This window comes from Patiria miniata, unplaced genomic scaffold (genome assembly GCF_015706575.1).
Source record: "Patiria miniata isolate m_02_andy unplaced genomic scaffold, ASM1570657v1 HiC_scaffold_21, whole genome shotgun sequence".
NCBI lineage: Eukaryota > Metazoa > Echinodermata > Asteroidea > Valvatida > Asterinidae > Patiria > Patiria miniata.
The window spans coordinates 3678346-3693888 of record NW_024037060.1 but is presented as its reverse complement, the minus strand read 5'-3'; the positions used below and the strand labels follow the sequence as shown (position 1 = coordinate 3693888).

At 39.4% G+C, this 15543-nt stretch overlaps 1 protein-coding gene across 1 annotated transcript in view; it reads right to left on the bottom strand.

The window, feature by feature from the left end:
• The window catches only part of LOC119729620 (ETS translocation variant 1-like), a 55274-nt gene that overhangs the window by 7658 nt on the left and 32073 nt on the right, over window positions 1-15543 (bottom strand). Inside the window, exons 6-8 of the mRNA XM_038202265.1 lie at window positions 8758-9232; window positions 7915-8102; window positions 787-855 (exon numbers count right to left, since the gene is read on the bottom strand). Of these exons, the coding sequence (XP_038058193.1) occupies window positions 787-855; window positions 7915-8102; window positions 8758-9232 (732 nt within the window). The remainder of the gene's footprint in view (window positions 1-786; window positions 856-7914; window positions 8103-8757; window positions 9233-15543) is intronic.

Sequence of the window (15543 nt, the reverse complement as noted above, 5' to 3'; positions counted from 1 at the left end):
AGATAACACTGTATGTTCTGTTTTGAGTAATCTAGGATTTTTGATATTTTTAGTCTTTGTTTGTAACTATCCGGTACTATACATGGACACTATTTTTAGCCCGCTATCCCATCATGTACATGTATAATGACAGTACTTAGTCATGGCCATTAGAATAACAGATTTTTAAAATTTTGTTATAAAAAACTAGGTACATTTTTAGTCAACTGCCCAATCAGGCACAGATGCCAAAATAACAGAAAATGTGACATTTGAAACAAACACGACCATATAAAGTAACTTTGCACACACATGTGTACTGGTACAATACACTAGTCGAATCACCTGTGGAACAATGGACAACATGAAAAATAACACCGAAGCAGGTTTTTTTTTAGTTTGTACAATGGAATGAGAATAATTCAATTGAAAAATCCAAATGCCACAAATGAAACATGTATGTCAATAATTTTGAAGCTTATTATCTGCATTTTATGGAAATATAGTTTATTTCTGACACTATTCAACACTTCAGCTGTTACGTTTAACTGAATTTTTTTTTAAACTATCAATTTTTTGAGTACATCCGTCACCATGGTGTTTCGAGCTGATTCCATACAGCAAAAAAAGTTGGATGAATAATTTCTTTTTTAAATCATTGTTTGTAGTAACTGGCTAACTAATTGAAAACCACTTTTTGATTTAACTTTTATTATGCACACTGTTGGTTTGTCCAAAAATGTACGTCCAACACAGTGGAACTGACAGATCAAAAAAAAGTCAAGTAGAGCAAACATCAACACTTACCATCAGCATTTCCTTGTTGGTTGAACATCTCCCCTCGCTGGAACCCCATGCAACAGGAATTTGGTACCTCTGAAAATAGTCCAAAATATTGCCAAAAAATGAATAAACTTACAAATTAACAATGATAAAAGGGACCTTACTTTTAGGCAGTTTTGTCCAACCAAAAAAAAAAAAACACAAGATTTTTTTTTGTGGGAGGATACATTAGTGCTGAAGATTGTTAGTAATTGCGCTACATGTACATGTACATGAACATGTAACAATGTCACTTCATTTCTCAAAAGTCACCTTCAAAAATCTAACTTCCAGAAAGTCTGATTACTGTAAAGACGTCATTACGGTTTATACGCCATTATACAAACCGCTTTGCTGTCTGTCATCCGTAGTTTGTGACTCAAGCTTGTTTACCAAACTCACTGCAGTTTGGCAAACCGTGCTTCACTTATTACTTGTGACATCTTATTTTGTTCCACAGACTATCGGTCAACAGACGCCAGTCAACACCGAAACTAGAACAAACTAACATCCATTATCATTTGAAATTCAGATCATACACTTATGACATCAAAGCACTGGCAGAGACACAGACACAAACAGCGTGGGGAAATTAGCTTCCATACTCCATGACTTCTGTTTTTTCCCCCCAAAGCAGGGTTGTTTTGAAAAACAGTCACGCCTCTTACTAAAAAAATAATAATAAACACACTTTAAAGTCCAGACTCCTGTGAAAAAAGTAACTGTTTGAGATCTTTTCACATGATCATTAAAATCGTTTCATCATTACAAAAGAGGAACGTGTGTGAACAATGGTTGCAATCTCAACAGTGTGTATCTCAACCCAGTGGGTGAAGTGCAGTGAAGCATGGTTCCTATTTGGGGGGCATGCGTTCTATTGTCAGTTGCTTCCTGTTTTGATTTTTTTCTCCCTCTTCTGATCCTGGGGGGGGGGGGGGGGGGGGGGGAGTAATTGTACATGTATACATAGTGACAGCCTCATTTCAAATGATGGCAATATAACGGCTGGTGATTAGACAAAAAAAACAAGCCTAAATTATGCGTCACTTGTACCTGGGCCTATTTGGTCAGACTTCTCCCAATTTTTGGTTAGATTGTGGCAGATTATTTACTATGGACAATTTTTGTTTTTTGTGGCTGACTCACAGTAGACGATCAAACTCAGGAGTACAAATCAACTCCAGTGTCCCGGTGAATTGATTCGCTTCAATAGAAACCTGATTTTTTTTTCCTCTCGGATGTGAAATATATTAAATGTATTCATGAAATGTATGTATGCTACCTGTAAGTGCATATACAATGTGATTTTGAGATTAAACCAAGATAACGGTGTTTAAAGCACACGTTTAAAGCAAATGCTCAATTTGCAAGAAGACGTAACAATCCTATGCAATTTTTTTTCTTCAAGAAATGGAACATCTTGAGAAACTGTCTTTCTTCTGAATTAGAAACAAGGTGGAGAATGCATGTATAAGATGGCATGTAGAGCGAGTACATATAGTTGACAAACTCTCTTCAGACTTGTGTACGGTGGCTGTTATTATTTTTTTTTTTTTATTCACACTCGGCAGCAGTTTAGTTACAGACGTACGTGCCGCTGGTCACTCACATTCTCCTGGCGAATTTATTACTATGATTTGCATCTACCGCAAGTCACATCATCACAATATCATCTTCCATCAAAACCAGTCCAATTGAGAAATCCCCCGAGAAGAACAAAAAACCTGCCTGATTTTTATGTTTGCATTACAGATGGTTAACACATCCTCAACCAGTTGATTACAAATACCCCCCCCCTTCAAAAAAAATATATATATATGCAAAGATACAGCGTCCAAGCAATGAGAGCAACCATCTCAAAGTTCAAGAGCAGAGGCAACACGAGGCAATCCGCAAATTAAACCCTCCCTTGCCGTCATTAAGCTCGTAGGGGCCTCAGTGGACCGAGCGCTGGGGTGGCCATTCAATGAGTCAATGATAGTGGGGCAAGGATGGAGGGGGGGGGGGGATAGCTAGCCACAGGCCCAGAGCCATGTGTCAGTGCCATTAATACCGCCAATCGGCTAATGATGATTAAGTACAAAGCGAAAAAGGAGCCGTTAACAGCGAAAACAGGCGGGAGTCTTCTTCTCTTAGAGAAAACGTTAATTGCGTTTGAACACAACTTGTTTACATAAGAGATGGCGGCTAGACTTGTACATGTATGTATGTAAATATAGTTCAACAAAGGATGTTCATTCAAATTTGTTGACTTCTAAAAATTGATATTAGTGGGGGTTTTTTTGGGGGGGGGGTTAAATGAAAATTTCTTTGACAGGATGGTTTACAAAGTTGGCAGGATTACCCAAGACATCTTAACAGGATACCCAGGACAACATCTAGACACAAGAGAAGACAACTACATGTACCGGTAGTCTAACGTAAATCTGCACACTACGCCTATACATGATGCTCATGCAGGTAGTTATGCACATGTACCAACAAGATGAATGAATATTAACTGAGAATGTATTCGCCATGTACATCATCCATTAGCCAAATCGCCCAGCAAAGATCAGTGCAAACTCCACGCCACACCACCACTGATTAATGCCTGTAATTTGCAATACAGCCAGCACTTCTTTCTCTCTCCCCTTTTTTCTTTCTTTCAGGTTAAACTCTCTTCTTTGTTTTTTTCTCCCTCCAATTCCCTCTTCTAGCCACAGCAAATTGATAGAGGGGCTTTTTTATTTTACTCGACTTTCTCCATACGCGGCCAACTTTTAATTAATGACCTCTGGGCTTCGCAGCCCGTCCATGCTTGTAGTGTTTGGCCAGCGTAATTAATATAGTTGATGCCATTGCGGCTAAGTGGCTGCACCGACTTGCTCCATGTAATTGTATAGCAATTGCGAGTCATCTTCCCAGTATAAATCACCCTTGCCTGGGTGCTATGTACATACTTCCTACATTTCATTATTCTAATCCATCTTTCTTGGTTGGGGTTTGTCCAAAAGTTTGTTCGGTTGGCCGGCGCAAGTTGAGAGTGCATCTGCCCCTCTCAAACTTCTCCTGCCAAGATTTCTCAAAGTGGGTCTTCCTCGTTGTCACTTGTGGAACAATTTCCTGCATGATCTTGCAAACTGCATCGCAACTAGTCCAAGACTCATTGGCCAAAAATTATTCTTCTTTTAGACAGTCCTCCACATGGGTTGGGAGTTCGATGCCCTAGAATTTTAAAGATGAATCAGTGGCCATTGTAACCGGGGAGTTTTTTGGGAGAGGGTCTTATCTTTTTTTTCTTCAGGGAAGGGGTACAGGTACATGTAACTTCTTTTTTGTGAAGCTCATACCAATAATCTTATTCTGAGGTCCTCAAAATCATTTACTCGCTGTTTTCAAAAATTGTATTTGTAAACATTTTCAAAGTTATTATAATTTTTGTCATTGCTTTAAACCACACCTTAAAACAACCATTTTGAAACAAGATACCATTCTTGAAACTGTGCTTTTTAAGGTATTTCTGATATTTCTTTGCACATAACTCTGTTGTAACACGAGTTAAGTAACATTTTGTTGTGCAATGCTTAGTATATGTACCGGTACACGTGTAAAATGTACATGTATGTACAAATGTACATGTATGCAAAGGGATGACCCGAACCTTCGTAAATGTAAGATGAGATAAATGACTCAAAAATCCAATAATGATACCGTACTACATGTAACTAATCCACCATAAACTGATTGATTTGCAAATCCTTGAATCAACACGCCTGTAACACAATCTCAACAATCTCTTGTTATTGATGTAGATGGATTAATGACTTGTATCCAGTACCCTGTGTCCAGGCAAGACACACAGGTCAGGCCATTTATGTAGCCTGGACTCCATGGGTTGCGTGCGCGTTCCTTCACTAACCCCTGGCCGTGTTCAATACGTAAACCATGCTGATTGACTATTCAGAGCGTACTGCGCGCGTATTTTGAAGACTGCACACCCTAGAAATGTGCTTACGTTATCTCCTGCACGTCACGTCACGTACGAACTTTTTTTCAAGACTAAGCAATGCCTATACGATATGGAGTCTGGAAGCGTTGTTTTTCGCCCCAAAAAATCTGTATCTTGAGTTGTAAAAGGGACGACAGAGGTACCGGCCACGCACATTTAACATAAATCCTTGCTCTACCGTATAACAAGACAACGAAATCTCATCTTTGAAAGGATTGATTCTACAACAACAAAAAACCCTTCAAAATTGAAAGCACTGCACCGGGTGTAAACGTATCGACTGCAAACCTACAAATCTCCCAAATAGTGGGAGAAAATACATTACACAATTCTAGGGGTTAAGATTGCACAAGGCATGGTGGGAACAAATACGGCGCAGCAAGATCGTATCCATGGGAACGAGATGGGCCATTTATATAACTAAATACATGTCTAAAGATTGAACAAGCAAATGTACACATGTACATGTAACATTTATGTTGGTGTTTGGGGGAAATATGGCGCAGCAAGATCGTATCCATGGGAACGAGATGGGCCAACTAAATACATGTCCAAAGATTGAACAAGCAAATGTACACATGTACATGTATCATTTATGTTGGTGTTTGGGGGCAACCTGCATGTTTGTAAAATGACATGCCTTGTAAATCTGTCTGCAAAACAATGTACAGTGGTGTATTATAATTTCTTGAAAAGTATGTTTATGACTTGAAGCTTACCGGTACTTCTGTTGGGCAAAATACATGTTAAACAGTATAGAGCGAACAAACCCATAAAGAAAGACCCTACTATAAATTCAAGGGACGTTTAACGCATCATTTCAAAATAAAGGGGATTAAGAACAGTATATTGGTCATGAATATTGGTAATCGAGACAAATTAACTGGTCTCTGTCAATGCTTAATATATTCCTGGAGATGTTCTCAACCACTGCCCACTGCAACATTCTGTACCAGATGAAGTAAGTATGAGAAATCAGACGTGATCAAACTAGAATTGAGGACGTCCTCTTTCATCTTATTCAAAAGGAAACAGATGTGATTTGAAGCCCAATTTAAAATACCAAAACTTCAAAAAAGATTGTAAATGTAAATTAGGATTTTGCATCGGAACGGGGTACCCGAGTACCTGACCGTTGATGTCAGGAACCAGTTCTAGGATATGGGATCGGGTACCCGTACCCAACTTTACAAATTACTTAGTAATTTCTCAGAAAATGACAAAGAAATTTTTGAATGTCATTTGTGGTGAATTTTCAAAAGGGAAAGCAGGCTACAGATTTCACGTTTAAGTGCATTTTAATACGAGACAGGTGACGCTCAAGAAAGTGCAGTTAACACCATAGAGCTATGAAGCTCTTTGACGAGACATGATTTTTCTGAAATGATCCATACGACCATTGCAAAGAAGTCTAAGATACATGTAACACCGAATTTACAAAAAAAAACAGGAAGAAAAGAACATTTTCAATAGACCTTAGGCGAAGCAGCCATCTTAGAGGCCAATACCTTTGTTTTGCTGGGACATGTGAGTGGACATTTTGTGCATTCATTGTTACTGAATTAAAAATATAGTCCATCATTTGCAATTTGTGCATTTTGTTCGTTTGAAGCAACAAAAGTGTTCAAAATCTAATGAAGGATACTGAACAACTAACCTGATGAAGTTTCAGGTCAGCTTCAGCTGTATATTCCGAGAAAAGCAACATTCTAGGATCTCAATTTCAAATCAAAAGTTGCTGAATCATGTTTTGAATTGTTTTGAATTGCAGCTATACGCGACGTAGCGCACTGATCCGACAAATTATTTATAGCAACTGCAGGCGCTGCGCCGAATAACAAAACGAACTACTAATTTAAATTTTCCTGCGGTGCGTCTGAAGACGCACCGTTGGAAAGGCCTTCTTTCGTTGATTACTTCAAAATGATAGCTTGCCAGAAAGATTAATTTCACAGGGAGTTTAGTCCACGTACTATCTTTCAACCAAGTATGTTTTTTCAACAATAATACTCCAGTTACTTTTTCGGATGGCTGCAAATGATGGACTATAGCTTTAAAATAACAAACGATGCTCTCTTAGATAGCCACTACGCATACGGTCTACTACTTGCTGGCACAGCTGGTTTCTTGTAAATTATTTTAACACTGCATGACGGAATTTCTTAGAGCTTGTCTGCCAGAAAAAAACAGCTATCCATGAGAGTCAGACACGCAAAAAACTTTACGAAACTTCATTTGCACTGCAATACGGTATAAAAAGGTTTGCATTTTCAAATAATTTTGTTTTCGCTTATTCCTCACTTTAACTTGATCGAACATTCAAGTTTTGAAGTGTACTAATCAATTTAAAGATGCACCAGCCTAAACTGGCCTCCAATCAAGATTTGTGTGTGCCTGTGCTTGTCTAACAATTCGACAAAGAGTTTATTGAAATGCTGTAAGAAACAGGAAGCAGAATGGCTAAAATTTAACCGATTTTAACAAAGAAATTTTAGCAAATGTTTCCCATCGATGCTCTCAAATCATGCATGAAATTGGTTTCCAACAATAGCATGGCATTTGACAAACAGTCAAACCCTGCAATTAAAACAGCTGCGGACATTTTTCATCATCTCCCCGAGACCGTTCACATTTTTCGAATATTTGAATCAAAATATGCTGATCAGATTCGGTTGACGATAAAATATTTGAAAATTCAATTTATGAGTAATTGAAAATTCAGTTATATGTATGAACTGCATGGTATTTACCGGTAGGCTACTAGCCTGTCTTTGCTAAAGCCATTATTTTCTACATAAATGCTTGGAAAGTTTTACAGGGGTGTGAGTGACCACTGATAAGAAGAGCTGAAAACATCTGAAAAAAAGGTGTAAAAAAGCTTAACTTTGGAAATCTCCTATATTTTTTGTACACAGCAAGTGAGGGAAAAACACTGATATCCAAAACAAAAAAAAGTGAAATCAGCTTTAAAGCTGAGATTTCACACACCTGGTTTTATGCTAACGCAAGTTCATGCCATTTGCCCACTATACATGTAAATTGCCTGGTGTGATGACAGCACTAAAAACTGTTGGCCAAAAAAAAAAAACCCCAAAAACAATTGGACAGTGCAAACCACCTACCAGCTTCGTAGAAGTCCCTTGGTTCCTGCTTGACCTGGAAGCCACTGTAGCCGTGGTCAAACTGACCGTTGACCAGCCCGTGATGCTTGAAAGGAAGAAACGTAGGCTCTGAGTTCTGACGCTGGAAGGGAGAGCGCTGCTCGCTGGCAAAGGCCACGAAGCAGGGCTCTGATGTCTGGCGATGAAACCTTGTGGAGGGGGTTGGACAGAAGAAACGAGAACATGATAAACTAAAAAAATCCAAAAAGTTTGAGGGCCTAACATTTCGATCCTAGCAGGATTTTTTTTGCATTTGTATTATTTCAGGTCAGTCCAGTCAGTAAGCAGTTGGAAGCAGTTTTATTCATGTTCATATTAAACTTTAAAAAAATAAATAATGAACGATAGGAATCAACATTTACATTGGTAAATGTTTAGAGAAATTTTCTAGCACCGTTTAAAGGTTTAAAACTTCAGCAAGGACACTTTGAAATGGACTTAAAATTTACTGGGTCGTCAAACATCATATGAATGGTAAACAAAAAGTATAATTACATGTCATGTCCGTTCTTATAAGTGCATGTACTGTATTTTATTTGCTGTTTGACTTTGAATATATCTTTTAAACAGGAAAGCCTACCAATTCTAGTTTAGAGTTCTGCAGTTTAGGCTACCTTAAGCGATATTTGGATTAAAGAAACAAAATTGAAATTGTTATACCCCAAAACGGCAGAAGAAAACTGGTATTGTTTGAGTCCATATTTTATATTGTGCCAAAAGATAGTAACAATCAAAAACAACTGAAACACCTGAAAACAAAAACCAATTTTGAGGGTTTCAAACCTTACAAATGATATTGATTACCTCTTTTCTATGCTGTATCCTTGGTGCTCGCGACCGCAAGGAAACGCCGGTTCCTTGAAGGGAGTACAAGCCGAAAGAGCGCAGGAGGATCTCGGTGAGGAGTGAGCCATCTCCTGCTTGACCACGTTGAAGTTGAGGTCCAGACTAGGCAGGGAAGAAGACGACGCTGCAGGCATGGGTGTGGTGATCCGTGGGTTGCCTGCACTGCCACGTTCATCGGTGTTGGTAGCAGCAGAGTTGGTGGTGTTGATAGGAGGACTAGCCAAGCCCTCCAGTTTCATAGGGGGCACGTCCACCACCAGCTGCTCGCCGAACTCGAACTTGCGGCTGCTGAAGTCGAAGTGGGAGGAAGATGACAAGGAGGTGGCGTTGGAGGAGGCCGCAGAGGAAGGAGGAAAGGGGAACTTCATGTGAGCGCATGGCTTGTGACAACTGGGACTCTTGGGCTCTGCCTTGATTTTCACGTTGAGAGGAACTATCAGAAAGAAGGGAAAAAAAAACACACGTCGTCAAAAAACAACTAACAAAGTTCAAAATAAATCTTGATAAAAACTATTATTTTTTTTAGCCCCAAGCTCATCAAGCATTTAAACTCCTGAAACATCTGTCTTTCATCACTACAGCGAGAAAAATAATTGGCATGTCAACAGTCAATCAACGGCCCATACGACTCACCTATAGCTAAGCGTGCATCATACATTACGCCTTACGTACATGTATCAACTACCACAGGAAAAACAAGACTCAAGGAAGCCAGACAAATGCACCAACTTGTTTCCCGCCGTTCCGCTGTCTGGTTTAACACGGTCTACCATCACAGTCAGCTTCCGTCACCCCTTATCAATGCCGCCACAACTTGGCTGGCAAGAAACTGGTGCGCCCAGCCAGCTTGCCCCCCCCCCCCCCCCTTACAAAAAAAAGGAGTCATCCTAGTATCGTCATGGCGATGGTTAATTACCGAATGACAAAAGGAGAGGCATCGACGAGAATGGTCGGAGCGAGAAGGGAGCTCATTTGCATGTTATGGCCGCCAATAAAAATAACGGTACGTGTCAGTGGAGAGGCCCTGATTTGCATATCAATGGGAGGACTCCGAAAGGGATGCAAGGAGCATATGGTCTGTCTCATCCAATAATGATGACGAGGGTATCTGGACAGTGATAGGGATGTGTAATCATTATCTCTGTGTGATTGACAGATTTCAGCCTCGGCACAATCAGGTCTGTTCACTCTCTGCACACGGAGCAATTACCAAGCACCGACTCCCAAGCTCAGCCAGTACTAAAAGAAAGACCCAACCTTCTGGAGCAAAACTTTCTATTTTTTTGTTTGGGAGGAAAACAAAGAGTATTTTTTAACAAATTTCATCTTATGCACGTCACAACCAACTTTGACGTTGGTCACTGCAGAACTGCCCCAAACAGGTCCAGGCAAATTTACAATCGAGCCATTGTGATTCGTCTCAGAGCATCACAAACAATTACAGCAAATCAAGCGTGTCAACATAATCCCCAGCAATCGGGTCCGTTCGGAGGGACGAACCCCAAAATGAATTGATCTACCATGACCTTGGTTATGTCTCCTCAACTCCGAAACAAAGACCAAGTCAAACCCACCCATTAATTTGGCAAAATGGCTCGTAATCACGAACTAGGCAGATAGGGACGAAGCGATGGCTATTGATACCCACACGAAGTTGGGGGAAAAACACAGTAGCGTCAGTAGGCATTTGCAATTCAGATGCCACGTTGTAAAGACCAGTAATTGATTTTTATGCTTAGTTATTCTAGATTTATGCCTCACAAATCACGATGATGTGTGCGTTGAATACAGAAACAAACCAAGCCTTTGAAGCACGTGAACGTCTGATCTTCCAAAGTGTTCTGCAATATATTTTTTATTCTGTACATAACATGTATTTGTACAATGTACATGCTCATGAAGAACTTTTTACAAGTGTGCACATCAGTTCTTCATGTATCTTCAAGAGTTAAAATGCATTTTTTGTACCGACACCTGTTATTCTATCATTGCAATGTGCAATATTAAAAGGTCATGCAAAGAATATTAGTTGTGGCAGTAGATCCTTAAAATCAAACGCAAAGTCAAAGGAATGGTACCAGAAAATGGCGATGTTTTTACCATGATTGTTACCGGTACAATGTAGTCTGATAGTTTCTGATCTCATTTATAGCAGCCAGGGTAAGGTGCACATGTGCAATGTGCAATCCATCTTGATTTGAGACACACTTAATCATAGAGCTTCGTAAAATTGCCTCCTGGAAGGCCTACAGGTACACATGTATGGTGTTATCGATGTGAACACTGCACAAACTGTATTGTGGTGTTGTTTCATATACATGTGTTGCAAACTTGCCACCATCTTTCAGACAAGAAAGTATGATTTGACGTTAACAAAAAGTGTGTTTCAGTTTGCTTTGCTGTCCTGAATCAAAATATCAACCCTAACTCCCTACTGTCTTTTGATAAGTACTGGACCAAGTCCACCAAAATCCATCAATCACACTGCTTCCAATGCATGCTTTGCTTCCAGGCCCAAGTCCATCATACTCCATCAATATTTAGTCAAACCAGGCCAGCAGGACCAAGCCCCCCAAATCCACCAAAATTGGGGGGTGGGGTGGATTTTGATGGAGCTGGGGAGGTTAGGGTAAATGCCTTGTATTCACGACAAAAATGTGCAGATACTCAGTTTAAGGCCAACTGACTTGCTACAGGTCAAGTTCACAAACTCTTCAAAAACCCTAAATGCATTCACGGCAGCAAGGATCAACCATACTGCGATAAACCACCAATTTAAGCACCCCCCCCCTCTATTTTTTTAATTTTTGAAGCCAGGGCAGGAAGGAATCTTTTGCAACCATGACACCCTGCTGTGGTATACATCATGTACATGTAATGTATTTTGCATTGCCTTGGGCACTTCCTCTCCAGTGTGAAGAAAAGTACATTCAACGAAAAAAGATTTTCAGTCGATTTCTGTCACAGGAGAGTCATTAGGTTATTATTACTTTCTTTCAATACTTGCACCATAAATGCTCCTTTTTTTCTTCTTCTATTTCTCTAGTGCCATCTTTAAGCAGACTCTTTAAGTACTGGATTTCAAAGGTGCCGCTGCCATAGCGACTTTATCACATCGGTGATAAATGACGTTATACTCTCCTTTCTTCTTGCATTATAACCCTGGCTTCAGTGGGCAGACATTAACACAGACAAGTCTCCCTCATTAAATCATCAGTCCCTTCCCCCCCCCCCCATTCTTGTCCTTTTTGTTGTCATGTCTTGTTCTCTCCGATGTCTTTATTGCATCAACATCGATCCAGCGCAGTCTTTATCACCGAGTCCCCTAATAATAACCGTTTGAGTAAACCAATGAGTGCCGATGGCGTTCCCATCAATCACAAAGACTCGCGCCGGCTGTGATTTTCACCCCCCAATTATTCCTGGCTGCCCATTGTCTCCGTATTTTCACCACCATTGTGGGTCGAACGCCACACCGCTAAGTTTAAAAAAACCAAGACTTTCAGTGACAATACACCATCCCAAAGTGAGTTCTTCCTAAGTAATTTAGCCAATAATTTTGATTTTGATAAACTGTGGGAGGCAAAGGAACACTCCCGATGTTTATGCTGCCTAGGCTTGTGTAAAACATCAAAGGCCCGAGGATAGATATCACCAATGGATGAGTCCACGCAATATATTGAATTTGTCTAAAGGATAATTTGGTTTCAATTTGAATAAAATGGCAATCCAGGACAATAGTCAAAGGACATCTCCTTTCTCTTTTATACTAATGTCAAGTCCATCCAGACGCTACATTCAATTGTCAAAGAGAATTGGAAAACTGCCTAGGGATGTTTTTCCAAAATAAAAAAAACCGCCACAGAAATGACATTAGGACAAAATTGGTAAGCTGTGGGTCTACTATTTGGAAACCTTGCCAGAAACAACAACAGTAATATCCTGGCAAATACATGAATATAACATTATTCTGACATTTCTTTCAAATTTTTAAGAATTTTTTTATACATGTGATGTACATGAACCGGTATACTGTACATTACAAAATGTAATGTACATGTACCGGTACATCAGGGTGAGACGTTTGCACATAAGTCCTACATTGTGATGGTAAGGCCAAAACAAAAAAAAGTCTCCGGTTTCTGGTATGGAGCTTGCCCAAAAAGTGGTGCGGCGACGCGGCTTTTTTTTTTTTTTTTAACCTGATTTTTTGCTTCAAATGTCGGCTGATGACTGCAAATGGTGCCCGACTAAACTTAGTGCAAATATATGGGAGTCCAGAGAGGCCACATAAAGCTTATTCTCGACCATAACCCAATCTAAAAACATGTTAAAATTGTGCAGCAGCAGGATTCCAGTCAAACCAGTGAGTTTGGCGGTTTTGAGACATCATCTTTCATTGAAAAAAAAACGTTTTCATTTTGCCGACACGCATGGCTACAGCAACGCGCGCGCATACCAGAAACTGGAGACTTTTTTTTTTGGCCTAAGGGAAAACTTTGCAAAAAATATGGTATCTAGTGCGGGCCCTTTATTTTAAAAAAAACATGTTTTTTCAATTTAAATTTGAGGCAAAGGTGTAACTGACAAGTGTTTTTATTTAATTGGCTTTTACAATTTCCACTGGATAAAATCAAAACAACCTGGACAAAGATCGCCAAAAATGTGTTTGAACATCAGTGAATGACTTTTGTCACAATAATCATTAACCCTAACTCCCTAGTGTCTTTTACAAAACGGACTGGACCAAGTCTGTCAAAATCGTTCACTGACCCTGCTTCACATAATGCTTTAGGATCAAATCCGCTGAAATCCACCACAAGACTACCACTAGGTGGATTTTGATGGACTTGGTACACATGGTTTGCCTACCAAAATCCCCAAAATAGGGGATGGATTTTGATGGAGTTGGAACTTAGGTTAGGGTTAAGAATGAAACATGTTTTGTCGACATAAAATATGATCCTTGATTTCTTTTGGATTTTTTTTAACAATATTTTTTCCGGGCTCTCACCACCAGTCTAAAACACATGTACAACAACACATGGGGCAGATGGTAAAACTTAGACTAATTGCAAACTTTTTTTTGGTGGTAATAATCGCATTTACCGTACACTGCACATCTTATTATGTGCACCATGGCCAGGCATCTAGAAACACACAAGGCTAATGTCTCCTAATGAGGAGTGGCTGGATACTCAAAGGTTACAAGTTGTCAAATGCGGGGACTGGGGGAAAAAAGACACACAAAAAAGACAATCAATATTGTACCAGACGCAGTGTCATAATGACATTAATGACGTGACTGACTTTGCACGCAGATGATAAAAGCGGGGTCTGAGAAGTTAGCCACGCTTTTCCAGGAAGATCCAGGTGTGGATAGCAAGACTGGTCATTAAGATGGATCAGAGAAAAACATTGAGCAAAAACATTGAGCAAAATAATTGGGGGTTTTGTGTATCGAGTCAACTTTAATGATGTCCATCTTACCAGGCACTGGTTTGATAAGGGCACGACTGTGAGGGACACAAGGAAGTAGGCGGAAGAAAAATGCTGAGGCTTTGTCTTTGTTCAAAATTGGCGGAGGGAAAAAAAGGAGCATCTGGCTGATTTAAATCACGTTGATTTAAATCACTGATTTAAATCGCGACTTAAATCAAATGATTTTTTTAAAATAAAAATACTGATTTAAATCACGTTTAAGTAAAAATATTATTTTTTGGCAAAATAAACTGATTGAGGGTCATAAATTAACTGATTCCACTTAATTACAAAGTGTAATATGATGTTAGCACATTTAAACACCCCTACTTCATCAGCATGGACTCAATTTAGGTTTTGCATAATTACGCAAAATCATTGTTTTGATTATAAGTCAAGCTCCTTTTCATTTTTATACCTCTTTATTTATTTTCTTTTGGGGGACAGCCACTTTAATTGCATGATTTAATATGATCAGCTAGGCAGCTACCGGTATCTCAGAAAACAATGTGAAATTCGTAAAGAAGTTAAATATTTGAACATTTGATCAAAAACAAATTGCCAGTAATAAACTACTAAATTGTTTTAAAAAAAACAAGCACTAAAATCCAACATTCAAAAAGTAACACCCCATTGCAGAATTCCAACAAAATTAAATGTTTATCCCTCCCATGAAAACATATCGGTACATTATGTACAAAGTTGTCCTTTCAGTCAAAATCAATCAAGTGACTGTTTGAACAGTTAAGAGCTCCCAGCCTACAAAAAGCAGGATTGACTGGCTGTGACTGTTTATGTAACTTGATACAGCTACATGTACATGTTCTGACTGTAGGTGATTGATAAGCTTCTTGCCTGCTTGTCTGTTGGTTGAATTTTACTACCGGTAGTCATAATGTTTGCTTGAAATATGATCTGATTGTTGGTGATTAGCCTGTGTAAAAGGCATAGCACGGGAAGAAGATTGATGTTTTGACTGTCCGTGACTGTTCAAACAGCAGGAGGGTTTTAATGCTTGTCAATTTCCAATGAGAACTGTAACTTATTCTTGGCAATATGTATGACCTCAAATCAAATCATAGGTATCCAATCCTTTCAGTTCTAAAAATGTTTCAGACCCAACCATGTTCACTGTATGTTTTGTCCCATTCCATTCATCCACGCCCCATTCTAACGGTCCGTTTGACAGTCACCTAATTTGCCAACTAATTTTTAGGGACAGCGTTCGTGGGATCAATACCTCGAAGGCTACCCAACTGGGGC